Source organism: Phocoena phocoena, chromosome 14, assembly GCF_963924675.1.
Source record: "Phocoena phocoena chromosome 14, mPhoPho1.1, whole genome shotgun sequence".
Classification (NCBI taxonomy): domain Eukaryota; kingdom Metazoa; phylum Chordata; class Mammalia; order Artiodactyla; family Phocoenidae; genus Phocoena; species Phocoena phocoena.
The window spans coordinates 51541978-51567893 of record NC_089232.1 but is presented as its reverse complement, the minus strand read 5'-3'; the positions used below and the strand labels follow the sequence as shown (position 1 = coordinate 51567893).

At 44.6% G+C, this 25916-nt stretch overlaps 1 protein-coding gene and 1 pseudogene across 1 annotated transcript in view; one reads left to right on the top strand and one right to left on the bottom strand.

Annotated features, from left to right (window-relative positions):
- Positions 1 to 1868: 1868 nt before the first annotated feature.
- On the bottom strand, positions 1869 to 2420 carry LOC136134166 (glucosamine 6-phosphate N-acetyltransferase pseudogene; annotated as a pseudogene).
- A 13079-nt stretch (positions 2421 to 15499) lies between these two features.
- TTC7A (tetratricopeptide repeat domain 7A) overlaps positions 15500 to 25916 on the top strand; it is a 120778-nt gene continuing 110361 nt past the window's right edge. Inside the window, exon 1 of the mRNA XM_065890702.1 lies at positions 15500 to 15755. Within this exon, the coding sequence (XP_065746774.1) occupies positions 15572 to 15755 (184 nt within the window). The 5' untranslated portion in view covers positions 15500 to 15571. The remainder of the gene's footprint in view (positions 15756 to 25916) is intronic.

Here is a 25916-nt window from a genome sequence, read left to right as displayed (position 1 = left end):
GTATGATATCACTTATATGTGAAATCTAAAAAATAAAACAAACTAGTGAATATAACAAAGAAGAAGCAGACTCACAGATATAGAGGACAAACTAGTGGTTACCAGTGGGGAGAGGGAAGGAGGGAGGGACAAGATAGGGTTAGAGGATTAAGAGATACAAAGTATTATGTATAAAATAAATAAGCTACAAGGATATATAGTACAACACAGGGAATATAGCCAATATTTTATAATTATAAATGGAATATAACCTTTAAAAATTGTGAATCACTGTGTTGTACACCTGAAACATATAACATTGTATGTCAACTATACCTCAAATTTTTAAAAAGTCAGTGGAGGACAAAAATAAAGTGGCTTTGACAAATACAACTCACAAGTCCTGTGTGTTCAACATACTGGTTGTACAAGATTCCTTTCTTAGAAACCACTCTGCCTTGAGTTCCTAGATACACTGAAACAGTACCACTTAGATGTCAGCAAGAGTCCCTCATTCTTTGGAGGGCTGGGTAATTCCACAGCCTGGAAAAGTTTGTTTGTTTGTTTTTTCTAACAAAAGACTATTCATATGAACAGGTTTAATGTAACATGAAATGTAAAAGATTTGAACCAGTAGTGAAGTATCTAATTCTTATTTCAACTTAAAAAAATAATTAAAATAAATAAAATCAAAATAGGATAGTGACCAGAATAATAGTACCATTATAATCACATTAAATAGAAAAGCTTCTATCAACATTTTAAGAATGTAATAAATGCAGTATGATACACTTTAAAATACTCCACTCAATTTTGTAATCCATTTTCATAAAAATGTTACTCAGAAGAGAGGCTTGGACACCCCTGGAAAAATGAGAAATCAGCTTAGAAATACATAATATGCCAGGATTTATTAATTCACGGTTAAAAAGTACCTTATATTTCTCTCAGATATTTTAAACAAATGAATAATTATATTTCACATGTAAGACAGGTGGTACTTCAGCTACATTAGAATTATATCAACTTTTAGATGTACATTTAAATTGTCACACTTTATAAGAAGTTAATTTTCATTTCTCCTTATTTTAAAGGCTCACCAGGTTTGCCAATATAGTATTAGGATCAGCAAATGTTGGACTGAACTACATTTAGTTATAATAGGTCTAACATCCAATTTCACGTAATATATGTGAAATGATACACCCCTAAGTGGTATTTAGATATATTTCTTTGAAAAAAATATTAATTTTATGAATGTGATAAGAAACAGCCTTATTCACTGTATGCTTTTTTTTTTTAATGAACAGTACAGATAGCAGACATATAACTTCTTACTACCTATACTGACTACTAAGAAATAAAGCCGAACTTTAGAAAAATACAGTGCAAGAAAAGATTCAAGTTAAAAATATACTCCTTTGGGGGCTTCCCCGGTGGCGCAGTGGTTGAGAGTCCGCCTGCCGATGCTAGGGGATGCGGGTTCGTGCCCCGGTCGGGGAAGATCCCACATGCCGCGGAGCGGCTGGGTCCATGAGCCATGGCCGCTGAGCCCGCGCGTCTGGAGCCTGTGCTCCGCAACAGGAGAGGCCACAGCGGTGAGAGGTCCGCATACTGCCACAAAAAAAAAAAAACAAAAAACAAAACAAAAAAATATACTCCTTTGGTTAAAAATCATCCCCTTAACAATTTCATCTGTAATCTAAACTCAGCATGTCTCACCAGCCCAAAGTAATCTTCTAAATGTCACTATACTTGTATTACAGTGTTTTTTTCAATCCAGTATTTATGGAGGTCCCTGGGTTGCAGCAACAAAATATTTTAACTCTAGGAAGAGAGTGTAGCCTTGTTGCATCAGCTCCTTTGACAGATGTCTTTCTTAAAAGGTTTTACTTTAGAAACCTCTGACACATGTAGTTTTCTTCAGATACTGTATATCCAAACTTTTTATAGAAACCAGCGTTTTGTGGTAGACATTCAAGGGTAATCTTAAAACAGTTCAGTTTCTTGCTTAGCAAAGTAAGGGTTGATGATAACAATTTGCCAAGCTGCTTTCCTCTGCATTCATCACTAACAACATCTTCTACTCTTCCTCTCTTTGCACAGGAATGGATGAATTTATGTTCTATTATCAGAGTTGCTGTAGCAACTATCTGTCCTAAAGTTACATCTTCCACAACTGTAACATAATAATCCCCAGATTACTTCACGTGCTCAAAAGATTTCATAAATTGTTCCAGGTTGACAACTCCAGTCTCTGTCAGCTGACCTAGTAGCTTAAAAAAACCTCTATTTAAATCAGCAGTACAAAGAGGCCTCAAAACCAAACCTTCTCCGGGATGTGTTGGGGAAATGGCTAGAGAAAATGTAGCTGTATTCTGACTCCAATCCACTTCTTTGAGTAGGCTTGGGTCAAACATAGGCATTTCATCAGGTTTCATCTTTGCAGTAAGGTCTGTATAGACCTGCAGTCGGCGCTCCTCTCCAGGCCCATCGGATTCTCACCCACCCGGGTACACAGCACTAGATCCACATCTGGCTTCAGCGGCCGCCCCACCTCCTCCACCTCCGGCTCTACAGTCTCCCGCAAGGCTGCTGCTCCACTAGCTGCCGCCAGGACGTGGCAGCACCGACATCTCCAGCCCGCCCCTCCACAGCCTGGAAAAGTTTGATCTTGTCCAATAATTTCTCTTCATTCCCAGAAATTTCCCAGAAACTCACCTGAGATGCCCCTAGCCTCTTATTTCTGTGTCTATTTTGCTTTCCACTCTTTCCTCTCATCAGCCGGGATGCACAAATAGCAGCTCTTAGCTCCATAGAAGAATCTCCTCACACAAAGAGCAGTTGTGAGTAGTGGAGACCTAACTGAAGTTTTTCCATCTCCTCAAAGTGGGGCAGTGTTTGATGGTCAAGGAGGTTTCTTTAGTAAAAGTTCAGTTGAGTTCCACAACATTTATTGAGTGACTGCTATTACCAGGTACTGTGATAAATGCTGGAGACACAGAGTAAATAATATTCTCTATCCTCAAGATATGTATAGTCTAGCTGGAGAGAGAATGTAAGAGAACAGGTAAATGCCTGTTAGAGCCCAGGTTGCCATGGCAGCACACAGCGGCCAGGGGGTGGGGCATGTAAACAAGCCTAAGGTGATTATGGGGGGAGTCAAGGAAGATGTCCCTCTGTGATAGAATAGAAGAGTGATAAAATAGCAGACTGGAAAGAGAATCAAATAAAAATTTGAGAACAAAAAAATACAATAAGAGATGTTAAAAACTCAAGGGATGGGTTCAACAACAGTCTAGACACATGAGAAGAAAGAGTCAATGAATCAGAAAACATGGTAGAGGAAACTATCTAGAATGAAGTAAAGAGAGACAACAAGAGAGAAAATACAAAAGCAAGGGTAAGAGACACAGAATACAGTGAGAAGGTCTTACTTATACCTACATGGAGTCTACTTGGAGCCAAGAATGAGCAGAGACAGTATTTGAAGATAATAACTAAGAATTTTCCAGAACTGATAAAAGACTTCAAGCTCAGAATCAAGAAGAGCAACAAATTCCAAGATAATTTAATTAAATCTATTCTTGGAACATTAAAATAAATCTGCAAAAATTAAACCAAAAAAATATTAAAGATAAGCAGAAGAGAAGAAATATTATTTTCAAAGGAGCAACAGACAGCTGACTTCTCAACAGCAACAATGGAAGCCAGAGAACAGTGTAATATTGTCTAAGTGCTAAAAGAAAATTGCTAGTCCAAAATTCTATATCCAGCTAAACCATCCTTCAAGAATAAACATGAAAAAGTTAAAAAAAAAAAAAAGAATAAAGATGAGAAGACTTTTTTTTTTTTTTTTGGCTACACTGTGCGGAATGCAGGATCTTAGTTCCCTGACCAGGGATTGAACCTGTGGAAGTGCAGAGTCTTAACCACTGTACCACCAGGGAAGTCTGAGAAGACATTTTTAGACAAACAAAAACTGAGTGATTTATCAACTAGCAGAAACACTCTATTAATTTTCTATTTCTGCATAACAAATTACTACAAACTTAGCAGCTTAAAACAACACCCACTTATTAACTCACAGTTCAGGGAGAAGTCCAGGATCAACTAGGTTCTCTGCTCAAAGTATCACAAGGCTGAAATCAAAATGTTGGCCAGGGCTAGGGTCTCATCTGAGGCTCAAAGTCCTCTTCCCAAGATCGCATTGTTGAAAGTGAGGTCTAAAAAAATCTGAGATTTGAGAGATACAAATCATATCCTCTGATACAATGCAATTACACTAGAAAAAAAAATTTTTTTAACTCCACATTTACTTGAAAATTAAGAAATACTTCTTAATAACACATAGCTCAAGTAAGGTATCACAAAGGAAATTAGAAAATATTTTGAACTGAATGTTAACAAAATTTCTATGTATAAATATTTTTGGGATGCAGCTGATAACGGGAAATGTATAGCCTTAAATGCATATATTAGAAAATAAGAAAGGTTAAAAATTAATGGGCTAAGATTCTACTTCAAAAAGTTAGAAAATAAGGCATGGGATACTATATTATTATTCACAAAGATTCACTCTCTCTGGGCACTGGCATCAGGTTTAGCTGTATTTCCTGCTCCAGTCAATGGAATGTGTACAGAAGTGTTACATGTCACATCTAGGCAGGATTTTTACATATGGTTCACCATCCTGTCTCTTCTCTCTGCCATAATGATTGTCAATGCTCTAGACAGTGGCTGTTCTGCCAGCGTGAGCCACAAAGTGAAGACAATGTGGAAAAGAACCCAGCTAACCTGGATCGAACAGGCAGCATGAGTGAGAAATAAACCCTGTTGTTGAAAGCCCTGAGAGTTGGGGGAGATTGTTTGTTACTGCAGCCTAACTTAGCCAATCCTGACTCTTACAGAAGTACAAAAGAAACCCAAATACAGTAAAATAAATGAAATAATAAGGATAACAGCAAAAATCAGTGAAATGGAAAATAACATGCCATAGAGAGGATCAACAAAATCAAAAGCTGGTTCTTTGAAAAGACCAATAAAATTTACAAATCCTCGCAAATTATCAAGAAAAAGAAAACACACAAATAATCAATGCCAGGAATGAAAAGCAGATATCACTATAAATTCTATAAACATGAAAAAGATAAGAGGGGGCTTCCCTGGTGGTGCAGTGGTTGAGAGTCCGCCTGCCAACGCAGGGGACACAGGTTCGTGCCCCGGTCCAGGAAGATCCCACATGCCGTGGAGCGGCTAGGCCCGTGGGCCATGGCCGCTGAGCCTGCGCGTCCGGAGCCTGTGCTCCGCAACGGGAGAGGCCACAACAGTGAGAGTCCCGCGTACCGCAAAAAAAAAACCAACCAATGTCAGAGACAGAATGGCCCCAAAGATGTTCACATCCTTATCCTCAAAACCTGTGAATATCAATCTTACATGGCAAGAGGGACTTTGTAGATGTGATTAAATTAAGGGCCATGAGCTGGGCAGATTATCCTTTTTTTTTTAATAAATAAATAAAATTATTTATTTATTTTTGGCTGTGTTGGGTCTTCGTTTCTGTGCTAGGGCTTTCTCCAATTGTGGCGAGCAGGGGCCACTCTTCATCGCGGTGCATGGGCCTCTCACTGTCGCGGCCTATCCCGTTGCAGAGCACAGGCTCCAGACGCGCAGGCTCAGTAGTTGTGGCTCATGGGCTTAGTTGCTCCGCGGCATGTGGGATCTTCCCAGACCAGGGCTCGAACCCGTGTCCCCTGCATTAGCAGGCAGATTCCCAACCACTGCGCCACCAGGGAAGGGAAGCCCTGGGCAGACTATCTGGTAGTTTCCCTGTGGGCCCAATGTAATCACAGGAGTCCTTATAAGAGGAAGGCAGGAGGATCAGAGTCTGAGAGAAGATGTGACCATGGAAACACAGATTGGAGTGATGAGCTTTGAAGATGGAGGAAGGGGTCACCAGCCATGGAATGCAGCTGGCCTCTAGAAGCTGCTAAAGATAAGGAAACATGTTCTCCCCTTGAACCTCCAGAAGTGCAGCTCTAAGCCAACACCTTGATTTAGCCCCTAAGACCCATTCTGGCCTTCTGACCTAAAGAATTGTAAGATAACAAATGTGCTAGTTTTAAGCCACTATGTGTTTGGTAATTTGTTAAAGAAGCAATAGGAAGCTAATACAACTAGATTGATCTTATTCTAGAAATGCAAGGATGGTTTAACATTTGCAAATCAAAGTATTTCACCATATTAATAAATTTAAGGAGAAAAATTATGACTATCTCAAAAAATGTAAAAAAAAGTATTTGTAAAAATCAACTTCAATCATAATTTTTTAAAAAATTCTTTTAACTAGGAATAGAAGGAACTTCCTAAATCTAATAAAGGATATCAGAAAGCAATGGAGTAATTACCATAAAAGCTAGCAGTTACCTTTACGAGGGCTGGGGTTGTGTTTGGGAAGGGATATAAAGGGAGACTTCTAGCAAGCTGGTAAAACTCTATTTCTTGACTCTAGTTGGTGGTAAACAAGAGTTTGCTTTAGTCTAGCACACGGAATATAGTCAATATTTTATTATAACTTTAAATAGAGCATAATTATAAAAATATTGAATCACTATGTAGTATACCTGAAATTAACATAATATTGTAAATCAACTATACTTCAACTTTTTAAAAAGGTGCTTTATAATAATTATGTTTTATGTACTTTCCTTTAATTGTGTTATTTTTCACAATAAAAAAATGTTCTTAAACAGATAGCAAAGAAAGATTTGAAAAGCAGATAGAGCAAAGCTATTGTTTAAGGCCTAAAAGTGCTATAATCACTGAAGGGCAGACACTCAGGTTGGCCTTGGGAGTGGTAGGGCTTAAAAGACCAGCTAAGGTGAGCTGAAAAGGCTCTGGGTGCTGGTGGGTGTGGCTGGCTTCTCTCCCCAGGATGGCAGTAACTGGGCAGGGAACCAGTACTGACCAAGGCTAGGAGGAAGGATGGGCCCCCATTCTTGGGAGGGTACCACTGCAGCAGTCCTGCAAGATGCCACAAAAGCCACCAAAGAGAAGCAGGAGTCACCTGGGAGCCCAGGGAACAGAACAGACAGGCTGATGAGAGGGAGTTTCGTGCATGGAGGGAGGTGCTAGTATCTCAGTCATGAAGTGGGTGGGTGGAGATAGGAGACACTCCAGAGTTCTCATCTCCCAGGAATAGGAAAACTTTTAATGTTCTAGGATTCTAAAATTAACATAACTGGGGGGAGGGGAATTGGATAAAGGTAGTCAAAGAGTACAAGTTTCCAGTTATAAGATTAGTAAGTACTAGGGACGTAATGTATAATATGATAAATATAATTAACACTGCTGTATGCTATATATGAAAGTTGTTAAGAGAGTAAATCCTAAGAGTTCTCATGAGAAAAAAAGTATTTTTTTTCTTTTTCTTTTATTTTGTATCTCTGTGAGATGATGGATGTATGTAAGTCAGATCATTATGCTGTATACTTTAACTTATATAGAGCTGTACATCACTTATATCTCAATAAAACTGGAAGGAATAAAATAAAATTAAAAACATAACAAATAATTACTAATTACACACAAGCACAAAGAATTCATGGCTTTGAAACTTGCCTTTGTACGGCCTTTTTCCTTATCTAGTGATTATCCCCAGCTTTTCTGGCAGCTGTCAAAGGGAAAGACTGATCATACAGGCCATCCCCTGGCAGAATTCATGTCAACATTCTAGGAGGGCTGGTTGGGCTAGCCAGTCCACAGCACTGATAATTAAGACATGAGTTACATCATGGGCCAGAAATGCTATGAGCCAATAATCACGGTAATAAGTAAAAGTTGGTTTCTGTATATAAGGATTTGGGCTATGACTACAGAAGACTGGGAAGGCAGTTGTCATTCTGCTCTACATCACATACCCTGATGACCTGGGTGGATGAAGGGACTGTTGACTGTGAACTAAAGGTTTAATTCATATTCAAAGTTAGTATACATTTTTAGGGTTCCTGTTGGGACCCCCAAATGGCAAATACAATAGTGTGAAAGAAGAGGCTGGAGAGAACATCTGAAGAGGTGGGAGAACATCTCTTCATCAGGTTCTCTCTCCCTCTGGATGGCCTAACGACTCATGGCCACTGTGATAACCAGTATAAATAGGAGTGATTTGATGGGGGCAAGGGGATGTTGCAATAATCATGTATAATACAACTTTGAGTCAGTGCATAGGAAGAACCAAACATCCTGACAGCTTGCTATTGACACTGACATGACTTTTCTATTGCACGAAACTCTTGCCCGGGATAATAAATGTTGTAACTATCATTTTTTGCAGAAATTTCAAGAAGAAAAACATTTAAATGAACTTTGCGACTTTTCAATATTTTGCATCCAACCACTCTCTAAGACTCTGAAATCCTTGCCTCAAAACCCTCCCCTTGGGCTTCCCTGGTGGCACAGTGGTTGAGAGTCCGCCTGCTGATGCAGGGGACATGAGTTCGTGCCCTGGACCGGGAAGATCCCACATGCCGCGGAGCGGCTGGGCCCATGAGCCATGGCCGCTGAGCCTGCGATCTGGAGCCTGTGCTCCGCAACGGGAGAGGCCACAACAGTGAGAGGCCTGCGTACCACAAAAAACGAACAAACAAAAACAAACAAATAAACAAACTCTCCCCTTGCCCTAATAATCCTCAATTATTGTATCATTATTCTTGTCCAGTCCCTAACCAAGCCCCCCCAGTGGAAGAGCTGCCTTCAAATAGACCCCAACACTTCATAAATATCCCGACTTTGCCTCCCCAGTTTAGATGGTACTCTGGCTCTGCAGAGTAGTTAGTGTTCTCCCTTCCTGTGATGAGAACTCAGCTTTACATTATCACAAAGTTGTTTTGAGGGTATTTTCAAGGGAGCCACCATTCAATTATTGAGCTCCACCGAGATCCAATGGAGACCCTCTTCACCACTGCAGCGCAAGACCCCTGATTCAGAAACAGTGTCCCCTTCTGAGGCCCTCGATCCCCTCAGGGGTCTTTCAGGCTTCACTAGTGAGGGATGTAAGGCTTGTCCTGGGCCCAAGTTCCAATTTCTTATTTCAAGTCTCCTTTTTGTTGAGCTGCCCAAATACTGAATCTATTTTGTCTCCTAGCAATAAGGAACCCTTTTCAGGAATCCTTTGATTACCTGACCATATTTGAAAATCTTTTCTCCTTGGTGCATATCTGCCTTATCACTAACAAGGCAACTATTTGTCTATGTCCATCCTGGTCATTTATTGTTGTGCATATATTAGAATAAAGTTCATGGTGAAGAGGACAGGTGTGGGTCCCAATAAGTCCATCCCTAAGCCAGCCCAGGGAAAAGTTTTGTCTCAGGCCACTGAACAACACCTTATGAGAACTTTCCTCAGACTAGTTTTGTCTGTGAGAGTTTGGATCAGCAGAGATCTCTCCACGCCCTTCATCTGCTGAGAACTGTAAGTTCAACAGAGTTGCCATTGGGTAAGGTCTAGCTGTGAGGTTGGGGGTCCCCGAGCCACAGGATACACAAGCAACTCTCCACTGACATTCCCAGTCTTAGTATAAACCTCAGTCCATGCCTTCCTTGGACCCAACTTCTTACCTGTATTGATGCTATTGCCCAAATTTGTGCACTTATCTTTCTAAATAGCATCATTTCACCAAGGATAATTCAGAATGACAGTGGCCACTATAAGAACTTCTGTGTGTTTTTTTTGCGGTACACGGGCCTCTCACCGTTGCGGCCTCTCCCGTTGCAGAGCACTGGCTCCGGACGCGCAGGCTCAGCGGCCATGGCTCACGGGCCCAGCCGCTCCGTGGCATGCGGGATCCTCCCGGACCGGGGCACGAACCCGCGTCCCCTGCATCGGCAGGCGGACTCTCAACCACTGCACCACCAGGGAAGCCCCACTATAAGAACTTTTGATACGAACAAAGTTATTCACCTGAGAAGTGCCTTTGAAGGAAAAGGGAACATAATTCCAAACATCCAACGGTCTTCACTTTTTTATTAGCATGAGGAGGCATCCAAAAGAAATTGGATTCCAAAATTGTCTCCTTAACAGATTCCTTGTCCAAAGCAAAAGAAAAATATGAACAACTTAAAACTGTCTTTTAGATCTCCCGCAAATCACAACTCAAACACACTATTCCTCTTCCTCTATCCTACATTCTTCCATCTACTGCTGCCCCATCTCTCCCTCTGACCCCCTCTCCTTCCCTCCTAGCCAGCCAGGTACCCCAAACCTCACTTAACCTCTTTAAGGGAAACCTTCTTCGGCACAGAGAAAAACTCTTATGGTGAATTTTAAGCTCTGGTTCCATTCTCAGCTGAAAGCCATTGCCTAAGACTCTCCAAGGCCTAGATAAGATAGAACATTGCAGAGGAATTTAGAATAGTTTGAGGGACATGTAATCCAGAGTGGCCAGATATATACCAATAGTGCATATGTTGCAAAAAGTTCGATAAAAAAGTCAGAATTGGAAGACCTCCAATGATGACTTAAAAGACCTTGAATTGTATAGGAAGCTGAAGGGACTTAGAAACACTGCAGATGTCGGTCAAGGACTTTCGGAGGCTATCCTTTGCCTTTCCTGGGAAATTAGTGTTCTGATTCAGTTCTTCAAGCCAAAAAAAGAGAAGCCTGATGGAGACTTTAGGGATAGGTTCTTTAATACGTTGCATTCAGTAGTAAATCTTGAAGCAGATGTGACCTTGGCTCTCCCTCTTATCTTTTTGTGAATGGCCTCAAAGCAGAAAGAGAGGATTTAATATGCAAGCAAAAAGTAGGGTGGGAAATAGGCCCATGGCCAGACCTCCAAAACCTTGAAAGAGCTCTATTTTAAAAGAGCTCTAGAACTAAGAAACTAAAGGGAAAAGAAAGAAAGAAGTTATCAATGAAGGTGTTCAATTTCCCATTCTACCTGCAAACCCACAAGGAAACATTTCTCTAAAAATTAGGGCTTCCCTGGTGGCGCAGTGGTTGAGAGTCCGCCTGCCGATGCAGGGGACACGGGTTCGTGCCCCGGTCTGGGAAGATCCCACATGCCGCGGAGCGGCTGGGCCCGTGAGCCATGGCCGCTGAGCCTGCGCGTCCGGAGCCTGTCCTCCGCAACGGGAGAGGCCACAACAGTGAGAGGCCCGCGTAACGCATAAAAAAAAAAAAAAAAAAAAAAAAAAAAAATTAAAAGACAGTCTTACAATTTTGATTGATGTGGTCACAATAATATCAATCTTAAACCTGAGCACTGTGATACAGATCTTCCTCAACTTATAATGGGGTCACATCCTGATAAACCCATCATAAGTTGAAAATATCCTAAGTCAAAAATGCATTTAGTAAACCTAACCTACCATCATAGCTTAGCCTTGCCACCCTTAAATGTGCTCAGAACTTACATTAATTAGCCTGCGATTGGGCAAAATCATCTAACACAAAGCCTATTTTATAATAAAGTATTGAATATCTCTTGTAACTTATTGACTACTGTACTGAAAGTGAAAAACAGAATGGTTGTGTGGGTACAGAATGGTTATAAGTGTATTGGTTGTTTCCCCTTGTGATCACGTGTCCGACTGTAAGCTGCCCTGCCCTGCCCAGCATCGTGAGAGAGGATCTTACGGCACTTTGCCAGCCTGGAGAAAAAGACCAAAATTCGAAATTCTAAGGGTGGTTTCCACCAAACTGATATCACTTTCCTACCATCTCAAAGTTGGAAGAAATCAAACCATCATAAGTCAGGGACCCTCTGTACAACCCTTTCCTTGGAGTCAACAAACTACTTGGTCAGGCATCTATCTAATAATCCTAGATATCTAAAACCACGCCTTCCCTAGGCCCCGGCACTTAACCATCATCCCTGTACTTTTAACCAAGGAATGTTCTTTTCTCCTTTGTGACACTACACTCATTAACTTAATAGCAAGGGATTTACTGTGTGAATGGAATTGCCACATTAAATGCTCTCCTGACAGCCTCTTCCCTCCAGTCCCTGAGGACCTCCCTGTTCATAATGAGGTCCTGGCTAATTCGGTTATTTATTTGCCGGTACTTTTGTGTGTAAATCAAACATAGATTGAAGCTCTCCTGTGGGCAAGCAATTCCAGAATGTCAGACATTCTACTAGAACTAAACCCATCAAGGTTCAGACTGACCCACCGAAACCTCTACCCAAGTTTGCACAATAGCCTTTCAAACAAGGCACTAAGGAAGGAATAAAACTAAAATCAAAAGCCATAAAGAGAAAGGAGTCTTCACACCTCATCCTAGTCCTTGTAATGCTCCTATCCTCCCAATCAAAAGCCCAGTGGCAGGAGTATAGATTCACTTAGGTCCCTGGGGCCATCAATAAGTCACTCTCCACTTCCCTTTAGAACCAAACTCAAATACTGTTTTATCCTCAAGGCCTAAGGAGACTGACCACATGTTGTACAATTGTAGAACTCTGTTGTGCTTTCTTTGGTGTCTCTTTAAAAGTTAATACCTGTCTTCTCCAAGGAAAATCAACAACCTACTTGGACTGGTATGCCTCAGTTTCTGAGATGCCCTTCTACTTTTCACAAGTCCTCAACCAGGACCTCCAGAGCTTTAAATTGCCCCGTGACCCTATTCTTAGCCAATATGTGGATAATCTTTCTTGTTCCAAAGGTGAGGCAAGCTCTAAGGCTGATTCATCTCTCTGCTTCCTCTTTTAGCTCAGGGAGGCATATGGTTTCCAAGAGAAGTGAACAATTTGTCAGAGGAAAGGGCATGACCTGAGACAAGATTTATTCCGTGGAGGCAAATCTCAATCCAGACAACCAGCTGTGCAAAAGGTACCCGGCCAACTAAGAGACAATTATGAGGATTCCTGAGTCTCACTGGCCACTGCAGGCTGTGTGTTCCCAAGTTTTCTGAAACTCCCATACCATTATTTGACCTGCCCAAGTCTCTGGTAACCAAACCTTTTCTCTGAGAACAAACATGAACTTGTTTTTTGTGAGTTGAAATGAGGTGTTCAATACCCTCCTACTCTGGGCCTAACTAAACATCATAAGCCTTTCAACCTATAAGTAAATCAGAGATCTCACTAAGCCCTTAACTTCATGAGAATAAAGACTAATAGCTTAGCCTCTCTTGTGATCCAATGGCAAGAGCTTCCCACTTTGTTGAGGGGCAGCAGCTAAACAGTCTCCTATTGGCTTGGCTTTAGAGTCTCCTTTAAACCAGATGGTCCCTCGTGCTGTACCATCTTTGTTGCTCCCTGAAAATACACATTTCACATTAAGTCGATTTACCTCCTGCGAACTTCCTTCTTTTCTCTGAGATGCTACAAAGATTGTCAAGGCAGTGCTCTCCCTCACTCTGGTAAGCAATGAACTCAGCTTCACCTGATCAGCAAGTTATTTCGGTAGCATTTCTGAGCTGGCAAATGACAGTGGTCTTTATCAGAATGTGTCCTAAACTCTCATCTGAGAAATCCCAGATTATTAAAAAATAAAAACAACCACCACTCTTTCTATTTGTCATTGATTTTGGAAAATATTACTGATTGGATCATGACTGTTCTTTGTTCCTACAGCCTCTTACTCCCCTGAAAGATGTTGGTCACTAATGGGCTGGGGTCCTGTCTCTGCTGGAAAAGAGCCGTGAAGGGGTCCAGCATGTGTTCTGTGGTGCTGAGGGGCAGTTCGTCATAAGCTTTCACCATGATGCTGTGTTCCTCCCTCCCATGCCCACACAAATATTGATGCACCCGCGGAAGAAACAGGCAGCAATACCCCTTCAGTTAGTTCCCTGGAGTCCAGCAAACTGGGGGAGGGGTTGGCAAAGGATTGGAGAGAAAAGAGGGAGGAGAGGAGTTTTCCTTATTTTGTCAGGATTCCTCTTATCAGCTCTGCTTTTCTTTGCCTGCCCTAGGGCTGACTCTGGGGAATGCCAGATTGGGGCAAATCGCAGGGTGTCCTCAGGCCACCCTCACCCACAGTATACGCACATCTCTCTCCCAGTGAAATCTGGTTCTGGTGACCAGCAAGGGCAGGCAAAGGGTAACAAAAAGCTGGCTAGGGCAGTTGACAGGAGTAGGTGAGGAGGAGTTTGTGTAAATTGAGTAAACTGCCAAAGCTGTCCCCATTTTCCTTCATCTATCTCCTGGTCTCTAAGAGCTCAGGACAGACCCCAGAGCGGCAGCCAAGGTGAGGAATTCTGCTCCCCGAACAAGGAATGGAGCAGCATTTGAAACCTACAGAAGAGGATATCCACGGGGGAGGGGGGAGTTGGGGGCGACAAGGGGGGGGCGGGGGGGTAGGAAGGCTGCCTTCAACAGATAACCCCTTGTGGCTGCAGAGCAAAGGGCCCAGGAGCCTGAGCTCCACTTGACAAAAACGTCCCACGGTTACAGTTGTCTAGAAGCACGAAGAAGTGAGTCTCCTGACACTTAAAAGCTTGCTCTAACTCTCCCGTATTCTGGAATCTTCGGTCTGTGCCATGCACTATGTCACTTAGTTTTGTTTTGTCGCTTTGGTCTCGCTGTGATTTCTTGAGGGATGGCCTCCATCCCCACACGGGACTGTACGCTGGGGTCGCCCCGAGGCGGGGTCACCATAACCAGTGTTAGGCAGAGGGTGTCGTCCGCCTCTGCCCCCGAAGCTGCCCTGTAATCCTTTGAACTTCTTAGTCCCCACAGCAGCGAGCTAAGTCCTAGAGCTCGGTACAGCTTTGATCACAGTCTTCAGACACCAGTATTAAATATGTAAATACCAAGTTGGAGAAACAGCTTAAAAAGTTTAAGAAATCCAGAGCAACAGGATTCCGCAGAGGACAGGCCTGCCAGTTGGGTTGGGGGCAGACAGGTTGGAAAGAGGAGCACCGCTCTGAAAAAACAACGTTCAAGTCTCTCGCGGTGGAGGCGTCCCGAGAGTCGCTGGACTCCGAACCGGCGGGTTCTCCCGAGAGCCCCGCGGGTGGCGCGCAAGGCTCGTGCGGCCCAGCAGGTCGGGACCCGGGCGGCAGCCGGCGGCTCTCCGGGGAGGCTCGCTTTAGGAGTTGGGAGTGACCGGCCGGCCGGCCTCTCCCGGGATTTGTGACATGCCGGACAGCGATGGTGACGGGGCCACCACATAAAGCCGGGTCGTCGGGGCGGGTGTCTCCCAGGCCAAGAGCCTCGATGGGATGGGGGAGGGGTGGCGAGCGAGGCGCCCCCGAGCTCCGGGGCTCCGCGCAGCATTAAAGTGACGCGCGCCCGGCTCGCCGAGGCCGCGCCACGCCCCCGCGGGGGTGGAGCCGCGGCCGGGGGCGGGTCCGAAGCTGGCGGCGCCCAGGCCTGGGGCGGGGGCTGTGACAGCAGCTGCAGCGGCGGCGGCTGCTTCTGGACGCGTCCGGGCCGCTCAGCCGGAGCCCCAGCCCAGAGACGCCAGGCGGTGCGCTGGGTGCTGCGGCTGTTGCCCGCCGGCCGCCGCCCGGGCCCCCGCTGCCACCCGGGCCCCGGCCGCCGCTGCCGCCCGGGTCGACCCCGCCCGCGTGTGTGCCCCAGCCGGGACGCCGCCCCCGGCCGGGGCTCCACTTCTCGGCCTCACCTCCCATGACAGCGCCCGCTCGAAGATGGCTGCGAAGGGCGCGCACGGCTCCCACCTGAAGATGGAGAGCGAGCTGGAGCGCTGCCGCGCCGAGGGCCACTGGGACCGCATGCCAGAGCTGGTCCGGCAGATGCAGACGCTCGTCGTGCCCGGCGGCGGGGGCGGCCGGCGAGCCAGCCCGAACACCGTGCTCACCTCTGTGGACACCGGTGAGTGAGGGAAGGAAGGGGCCGGTTCACAAGCGCGGAGCGCGCGAAAGGCGCCTCCTCCAGGAAGCGGGCCCCGACTGCGTGGGGCCGGCGGTGGCTGCTTTCGGTATTACCGTTTCTACAGTGCTGGTCTTAGGAGCAACCAGGGTAGTAAGGAAGGTTCTTCTGCCCAAGGAGAAAACTCACACGCTTTGAGGAAAAGAGAGAAACGGTTTTTGCTCTCTGCCCTTTCGGATCATGTGGGCTGCTCCGACTGCTGTGAAATGGTGGTTTCGGCACGCATCAGATTGGGGCTTAGGCCGGACTCTTGCGCCGCCCCTGCAACCCCCATTCCGGTTCCTAAACTCCGTCAGGTGAAGGCTGTGCCTGTCTCTCCTTGCCCTCCCCCTCTTTCCCACAAGTCAAATTAACGGCGAAGCTCTGTGCACAGCCAGTATGATTGGGGGCTTAACGAGCGCCGGGTGGAGTGGTGGAGAAGTGGGAAAGAGGCCTGGTAAGCCTCAGTTTCTTCTTCTGAGTTCTGGCTCGGGACGCATCTAGCCCTGGCAGTCTGTGGCTTTAGCAGTAGGGCTGGTCTGGCTGGGCTGGGCTCTTGTGCTGGGGTTGGAAGGCACCCTGATGTGGCAGTGGGAGAACACCCCGCCCCAGTCTCCAACCTCAAACCTGTTCCTGGTGCCTTCAGCTCAGCCCTGAGCCCTCTCTTTGTGCGCAGGCAACTTTAGAGCCTTTGTGGAAGGAGGCAGGGAGTAAATAAATACAGATATAAAGAGTTTTAAACACTGCCCAGCCTGTGGAAGGCTCTGTGAGGAGACAGAATGATAACGATAATAGTAACAGTAATAGCTAACTCGCTCACTCACTGTGTGCCAGTGTACTAAGCACTGCAATCAACCCAGTTTCTCCCAACAACCCCATGAAGCAGGTGCTCTTGTTTGCCACTTACAGATAAAGAAACTGAGGCACAGAGAACTTAAATAACTTGATCATCCAGCCAATAAGTGGTGGAACCAGGATTTGAACCCAGGTTTCTGAGTACATCCTTTTAACCACTTGCACCATGACCTCTCCAAGGAGTATAACAAAATCCCAGCTTGAAGAGGTGACAAAATGGATGGGAAGGCGGAGGGGCGATCAGAGGGCAATTGCGTTAGATTATGGTGCTTAGAGGAAAAGAAGTTTTCAGGAAGCAGCAGAACTGGTACCGGCCTCTAACTCGTGCTGGGAAGGGCAGAGTGTTTGCCCAATGAGGAGGAAGGATAGATGGACATTGAGGGGGCTAGGTGGCAGGGATGGACAGTCGGTTTGAGGCTTTGAGGTAGGTCTGAGCGTGGCAGTGAGGGGTAGTGGCCAGAGCTAAAGATGAACGTTTGGTAGAACCTGATGAGACCCCGCCTTCCAGGGAAGGACAGATACATTTCAGGTTCCCCTCTGTCCCCTGTGTGGGGTGATGTGGTGGGGTGGGGCTGGTGAGGGTGGAATGGAAGATGACCCATGCAGAGGGCACTGGGGCCTGGTCAAGTGTGGGAATCTGGGTGAGGTTGGCAGCGCCACAGAGAAGCATGCTGGGCCCAAGACAGTAACCGGGGCCGCCTAGAGTCTATCCAGGGCTTTACTTCCTAAGCTGTTCTTTAGAGGTCTCAAGGAGGTTGAGTAATTCCTTGGTATTCTAGGATAAAAGGGTTTGGGGAGCCAAAAAAGCTAAGTCATTAGACCTAACAGATTCAATATTGTTAAACTGATCTTTTTTAACTGCAGGACTTCTCAGAGCCTTTAATATGCTCACCTGCGTATGATGTTCAAGCCGAGGTTAGAGTATAAATACCACATTTCTCAAACTTACTTTGACCGTACTCTATGAAGGATTATTGGGAAACACTGGTATGGCATAGTTTATAAATGGTATGGTATAGTTATAAAGTGCTTCTTCTATTTGAAAAAAACTTTTTTTGTAAACAGCCCTGTGGGGAGAGCAGGAATTATTGTCCCCATTTTAGACATCAAGGCCCAGAAAGGTCACATAATGAGTATGTGGCAGAGACTGTACCCAAACCGGAGTCCCTGACACCAGGTCTGCTAGTGACCGAGGGAGGAGTGTGGAGCCTGGGTTGGCTTCACTGTGGGAGCTGACTAGCACAAAGAGGGAGGCTAAGGTCAGTGGGGTCTCTTCTGCCAATTTTGGGGTTTGGTCCTCTGAGCGATTTTCTCCCATTGTTATTTCCAGATACATTTATCCCAGAACGTACACATGCCTGCACACACGTGCACACACAGACACACACAAGGAAGGAAAACAAATGACTCCCGAAGCCCATGCTTAGGGCATTTTTTGGATTGTCTGCTATTTTGGTTCTCTCTCCACTGGGTTCCTTGATCACTGGAGGGATCCAGGGCCTGTTTTTTTGAGGGGTTGTGGACACTGAGCCACCTGCAGCCCGGGAGGGAGATTCTTAAAAGTCCCACCTGGTGTGTTAGACTCAACGACCAGAAGCTTCAACATAATTACATAATTTGGGAGAGGTGAGGAAGGTGCTGAGGGAGGAGGACAAACCCCAGCTGAGCGCTATTTTACAGACAGAGGCCCTGCTGTATCTGTGGGATTTCCCAAAGAAACGAAGGATAGCCCCCAGAACATGGGTTTCACTCCAGGGAGCACAAGGGGAAGACCCAGCTGAAGGGGGGGGACCTCTTTCTGGTCTGGTGGGAGTAAAGGATCAGGAGATGCTCCCGCGGAAGGGGCCCCCTTTTCCTGTCTGGGGAGGCTGCTCCCCACCACCTGCCCAGGGGGAAGGTGGTTACTACTGTTTGTACATTTTCTTTCAGACTCACATCCGGTTTAGATTTGGTCAGGATGGAGCAGGGGAACTCCAGAGGGTGGCTAGCTGTAAAGGGTTTTGTTCACGTAAAAACAAAGAGCCCCATCCAAGTGGTTTAAAAAGAAACAAAACACTTTATTGAGAAAAGTTTCCAAAACGTCAAAAAAGTAGAGAGAAAAATGAATCCCATATACCCATCAACCAGTGTCAGTGATCACAAACTCCTGAATAGTTTTGTCTGAGCTACACCCTGGGCCGTTTCTCCCCCACATTGCAATATTTCAGTATGTATTTATTAATAAACAAGAACTCTTTTGAAAAATAAAACTACCATATTTTTACTACAGCTCCCCCTCATCTAATTATTTAATTTTACAGTTTGTTTGCTAGAATGAGGATCCAAATAAGGCCACACATTGCATTTGGTTAATGGGTTGAATCTTTCTTTTATCCCCAACATTTTATTATGAAAAGTTCAAACGTACAAAAAGTTGAAAGAATTTTGCAGTAAACACCTGTATTCCCACCACCTAGATTCGAATATTCTTTTACTATACTTGCTTAAATCACATCTGCTACTCTCTCCATCCATCTGCAGTCTCTCCTAATCTGTAGTCATCCCCTATCTTTTTTTTTAATTAGTGATTTTTTTTTAAAAAAAACTGGAAATTGTTCTGAGCATCTTTTCAGTCGAAGTTAGCAGGAGTACATTTGGGGCAGGTGGCCTCTCACTAGTTTTGCCCTCTTCCTCCTCTTGCCACGGTTGGAAGGTCCCAGCCCTTTGCAGTCCTGTGAAGTGAGCAGCTGCAGAGACCACCGTGACCCCATTTGACCCAGTAGGGAAGGGTCTGGTCTGAGCACCTGGCCTGCCAGCTGGAACCACCTTTCCTGACTGAATTGACAGGTGGAAGAATGGGGAGCACTGCCCTGCAAATATGGGTTCCAGGGAGGGGGCAGGTATCCTTGAAGTGGGTCCCTGTGAACTGGCACGCTGCGAGAGGCCTGGAGAGGGGTGGGAGTGGAGAGGAAGCTAGCTGCCGGAGGCCTCCTAAACAAGGTGGGGAGACTGGGCGGGCCACTAAGTGGGGACTTCCTTTGGACCTCTGCTAAGAGCAGAGAGCTGGGCTGGGCTGCCAGAATCAGGAGCCAGGCTCCCAGAGTCTGTTGCACTGTCTGGGAGGAAGGCCTTCCTAAATTAGCCCCAGCAAGGGAGAAGCTGGAACACTTTACCCAAACCAGGATAGGGAGTAGGTTTCATACGCTAGGATGATGAAGAGCAATCTGTTTTACCTTTGGAGAAGGATACGAAAGCCTCGATCCACCTGGATTCTTATTTAACAACTGAAAACCTAGAACTTTTCATTCCAAACTACCCTTCAGTTCCATAGACTGACCAGTTGAGAACAGTGGGATGGAAAATGTGGAGCAGGGAAGAGAGTTAGACAAGGAAGAAAAGAAAATAAATTTCCGATATCTACTTGAGTGTATGCTAAACGGAAAAACAGAGACTGAGTTGGGTGTGAAGAGGGAGGGCAAAAAGGCTCTGGAGAAGGATCCGGAGTGTTAATCTACAAAACAGTCTGAAACTCACAAGTGTGTGACAGTGAGAACTACTCTTATTCCTGTCCTTGGAATTACGATTCGCTTTTAACCTACTGTTTACAGCTCTTAGACTGTTCTTCATTTCCAAACTGTCAGAAGCTCTGCTCTGTGTGGGAGGTGGGGAAGAGGACTGTTCTTTGGCTGTGTTATGTTATGTGGGTTGTGACCATAACAACATTGCATCTTTATTGTCATCTATAAAATGGGAATCATTTCTACCTATCAGGGCTGTGCAGGTCAAATGATACTATATAATAAAGTACCTGGTACTCAGTGGGCCATCAGCAAATACCAGCCCCCCTTTTTCAGTAAAAGGCACTTTTGAAGTTTAGAGCAGTGCTTCTCAAACGGTCTGTGGTGAAGGCTCAGTTTTATGTTCTGGTTTTTTTTTTTTAGATTCCCAATCTGTTGTGTTCCGATACTTTCTTAAAATCCATAAACTGGATTTTAAGAAAGTACCACCACCAATTTTTTAGTATTTGATTCAACAATTATTCTGTCACATGGTTATCAGCGTTTCTGAACATATACTCCAAATTTCTGCACTCACCCCGCGGGACTGGGTCACAAAGACGCACAGACCCACCCCAGCCCACGGACCACACGTGTTCAGAGGACATTTTGAGGAGAGGTGTGGGCCCTGGGGAGTATTTCAAGATTGAGGTTTGCCTAGAAGGAAGCTGGTTTCTCTTGGCATGAAAGGAAAGGAGCCCTAGGGAGCTCTGGGCGGGGCAGCTGGGTGGCGGAGGCGGGACCCGGTGGCCGGAAGGCTGGGCTGCAGACTGGCACCTGCAGACCGCGGGGCCGGAGCTGTGCGCACCGCTGCACCTGACGGCGGAGAGGCGGGACCAGCCCGGCAGGCGGAGCCTGGGGAGGGATGAGGTTCTGTGGGAAGGAGGAGGTTCATAGCTCTACCTCAGGTTTTACAGATGCAAAACAGATTAGAAGGGGACAGCCCATTGCCAAGTGGCCCACAGCTCAGGAATGCTGCTCAGGCACCCACTTCTAAGCAGCCCACTCCCCCTCCTGGCTGAGCTATTGGAAACGTAGAAGATTCCTTCTATTATTGGGTCGATTTAAATTTAATTTTGACTAGGTAATATATTCACATGGGTCAACCTTCCAAAGGTACCCAAAAGTAACGAGTGAAAAGCCTCCCTCCATCTCTGCCCCCGTCCCTGTAAGGTAGAAAAGTTAGCAGGTGTTCGTGTTATCCTTTTACATATTTTCATGCATAAACACACAGTGGTCCACTGTGTGTGCTCTACTTTCTAATCAGTTTATCTTGAAGTTCATGTCATGACAGCCCCTACAGAGCCTCCTCATCCCTTTATATGGTGGCATGGTGTCCCTTTTAATGGATATATCATGCTTTATTTAATCAGCCTTCTGTTGATGGACATAAAGTTTTCTCTGGTTTTCTGCTATTATAAACAGCGCAGCAGGAATGACCTTATATGTTGGTCGTTTTACACATACATGTTCGAGGACATCTGTAGGCGTGGGATTGCTGAGTCAGTGGGGATGTGCAAGAAATAATTTTGATATATGTCTCCAAGTTGCCCTTTCTAGAGGTTCTACCAACTTCTGTCCCACTAGTGATGGATGATAGTTTGAACCATCATTTTTGGCCATTTCTTCCTAATGTTACTTTTAGAAATCATGAGGTAGGTAGCAAAGGATGGGCTACTAGGCTGTGACATCCATCTGGGCTTCCAGGATGCTCTCTGTGGGGAATCTCCCTTACGAAGAGAGACAATTATTCAGGGACATGCAATTTTACACCTGTGGCTTTGAGTTGTGAGCAAACTTCAGTGGTCCTGAGAGTAAGGAGTGAGTGGCATTCTGAGTAGGTCTGAGAATGCCATTCTGGCAGCAGGAAGAGCACTAGAGGACGTGGGATCGAGCACATGTTCCTGGAGGCATTTTGTTTTCTTAATAAATTTATGTATTTTATTTTATTTTTGGCTGCATTGGGTCTTTGTTGCTGCATGGGCTTTCTCTAGTTGTGGCAAGCGGGAGCTACTCTTCGTTGTGGTGTGTGGACTTCCCATTGCGGTGACTTCTCTTGTTGCGGAGCATGGGCTCTAGGCGCGCGGGCTTCAGTAGCTGTGGTGCACGGGCTTGGTAGTTGTGGCTCGTGGGTTCTAGAGCACAGGCTCAGTAGTTGTGGTGCACAGGCTTAGTTGCTCCACGGCATGTGTGATCTTCCCGCACCAGGGCTCGAACCCATGTCCCCTGCATTGGTAGGCAGATTCTTAACCACTGTGCCACCAGGGAAGCCCCCCTGGAGGCATTTTGGATGGGCACAGAACTCCCTGAGCCTCAGGGCTTCCCCATGGGGGAGTGGAAAGGATCCCATTACTCAGTTGCTATTTATTGGGTGCCTGTATTAAATGGTCCTTGCTCTGTTCGAGGGGGACAGGCCAGGAGCCTGTCACCAAGCACAGCCACCCAAGGCGGTCCTGAAACCACCCTCAACCTCAAACCCTGCACCCTGAGCAGCTGGATCCCACCCCACTCAGGTCGCCCCTGCCGTAGGTAGCAGGGATACGGTGGCTTCAGGATTGCAGTTTTCAGTGCTGTGGGGGAGACAGCAAAGTAAACCAAGCAGTATGAAATCACTAGCCAAGGGGTGAGGTCTGTGGACGAGCTAACGTGTGCGGGAACTCCAGAAAGTCCCAAGGATTGCCGTGCTACACCAGTAAATCTGCTTCCGGCCTTAACTCTCCTTGGTTGCTAGGTTATCCCCCTGGGTCATGCTAAAATACCTTAATAACAGAGAAAACCAATTCTGCTACATGGAAGATAGGAGCACCTGACAATGTGTTATTAAGCCAGCTTGTATATTTTTCCTCTTCAGTTGTCTGCAGGGAATTCCTTCCTTGTGTAAGAACTTATCACCTTGGAGCATGGGTGTGACTTTGTCCCTCAATATTTTTTTTTCCTTTTTTAAAATTTAATTTAATTTAATTTTGAATTTTATTTATTTTTTATACAGCAGGTTCTTATTAGTTATCCATTTTATACATATTAGTGTATACATGTCAATCCCAGTCTCCCAATTCATCCCACCACAACCCCCCCCCCCACTTTCCCCCCTTGGTGTCCATATGTTTGTTTCTCTACATCTGTGTGTCTATTTCTTCCCTGCAAACTGGTTCGTCTGTAGCATTTTTCTAGATTCCACATATATGCATTAATATACGATATCTGTTTTTCTCTTTCTGACTTACTTCACTCTGTATGACAGTCTCTAGATCCATCCACGTCTCAACAAATGACCCAATTTCGTTCCTTTTTATGGCTGAGTAATATTCCATTGTATGTACGTACCACATCTTCTTTATCCACTTGTCTGTTGATGGACACTTAGGGTGCGTCCATGACCTGGCTATTGTAAACAGTGCTGCAATGAACACTGGAGTGCATGTGGCTTTTTGAATTATGGTTTTCTCTGGATATATGCCCAGTAGTGGGATTGCTGGGTCATATGGTAATTCTATTTTTAGTTTTTTAAGGGACCTCCATACTGTTCTCCATAGTGGCTGTATCAACTTACATTCCCACCAACAGTGCAAGAGGGTTCCCTTTTCTGCACACCCTCTCCAGCATTTGTTGTTTGTAGATTTTCTGATGATGCCCATTCTGACTGGTGTGAGGTGATACCTAATTGTAGTTTTGATTTGCATTTCTCTAATAATTAGTGATGTTGAGCAGCTTTTCATGTGATTCTTGGCCATCTGTATGTCTTCTTTGGAGAAGTGTCTATTTAGGTCTTCTGCCCATTTTTGAATTGGGTTGTTTGTTTTTTTAATATTGAGCTGCATGAGCTGTTTATATATTTTGGAGATTAATCCTTTGTCCATTGATTCGTTTGCAAATATTTTCTCCCATTCTGAGGGTTGTCTTTTCGTCTTGTTTATAGTTTCCTTTGCTGTGCAAAACCTTTTAAGTTTCATTAGGTCCCATTTGTTTATTTTTGTTTTTATTTCCATTACTCTAGGAGGTGGGTCAGAAAATACCTTGCTGTGATTTATGTCAAAGAATGTTCTTCCTATATCTTCCTCTAAGAGTTTTACAGTGTCCTGTCTTACATTTAGGTCTTTAATCCATTTTGTGTTTATTTTTGTGTATGGTGTTAGGGAGTGTTCTAATTTCATTCTTTTACATGTAGCTGTCCAGTTTTCCCAGGACCACTTACTGAAGAGACTGTCTTTTCTTCATTGTATATCCTTGCTTCCTTTGTCATAGATTAGTTGACCGTAAGTGTGTGGGTCTATCTCTGGGCTTTCTATCATGTTCCACTGATCTGTGTTTCTGTTTCTGTGCCAGTACCATATTGTCTTGATTACTGTAGCTTTGTAGTATAGTCTGAAGTCAGGGAGTCTGATTCCTCCAGCTCCGTTTTTTCCCCTCAAGATTGTTTTGGCTATTTGGGGTCTTTTGTGTCTCCATACAAATTTTAAGATTTTTTTTGTTCTAGTTCTGTAAAAAATGCCGCTGGTAATTTGATAGGGATTGCATTGAATCTATAGATTGCTTTGAGTAGTATAGTTATTTTCACAATATTGCTTCTTCCAATCCAAGAACATGATATATCTCTCCATCTGTTTGTGTCATCTTTGATTTCTTTCATCAGTGTCTTATAGTTTTCTGAGTACAGGTCTTTTACCTCACTAGGTAGGTATTTTATTCTTTTTGTTGCAGTGGTGAATGGGATTGTTTCCTTAATTTCTCTTTCTGATCTTTTGTTGTTAGGGTATAGGAGTGCAAGAGATTTCTGTGCATTAATTTTGTATCCTGCAACATTACCAAATTTGTTGATTAGCTCTAGTAGTTTTCAGGTGGCATCTTTAGGATTCTCTATGTATAGTATCATGTCGTCTCCAAACAATGACAGTTTTACTTCTTTTCCAATTTGTATTCCTTTTATTTCTTTTTTGTCTCTGATTGCTGTGGCTAAGACTTCCAAAACTATGTTGAATAATAGTGGCGAGAGTGGACATCCTGTCTTGTTCCTGATCTTAGAGGAAATGCTTTCAGTTTTTCACCATTGAGAATGATGTTTGCTGTGGGTTTGTTGTATATGGCCTTTATTATGTTGAGGTAGGCTCCCTCTATGCCCACTTACTGGGGAGTTTTTGTCATAAATGGGTGTTGAATTTTGTCAAAAGCTTTTTCTGCATCTATTGAGATGATCGTATGGTTTTTATTCTTCAGTTTGTTAATATGGCGTATCACATTGATTGATTTGCGTATATTGAAGAATCCTTGCATCCTTGGGATAAATCCCACTTGATCATGGTGTGTGATCCTTTTAATGTGTTGTTGGATTCTGTTTGCTAGTATTTTGTTGAGGATTTTTGCATCTATATGCAAAAAATACTTTATTGCTAAAAATGCTAACCGTCATCTGACCCTTCAGTGAGTCATAGTCTCTGCTGGTGGAGGGTCTTGCCTCGATGTTGATGGCAGCTGACTGATCAAGGCAGTGGTTGCTGAAGGTTGGGGTGTCTGAGGCAATTTCTTCCAATAAGACAATAAAGAAGTTTGCCACACAGATTGACTCTATATTCATCAGTGATATTGGTCTGTAATTTTCTTTTTTTGTAGTATCTTTGTGTGGTTTTGGTATCAGGGTGATGGTGGCCTCGTAGAATGAGTTTGGGAGTGTTCCTTCCTCTGCAATTTTTTGGAAGAGTTTGAGAAGGATGGGTGTTAACTCTTCTCTAAATGTTTGATA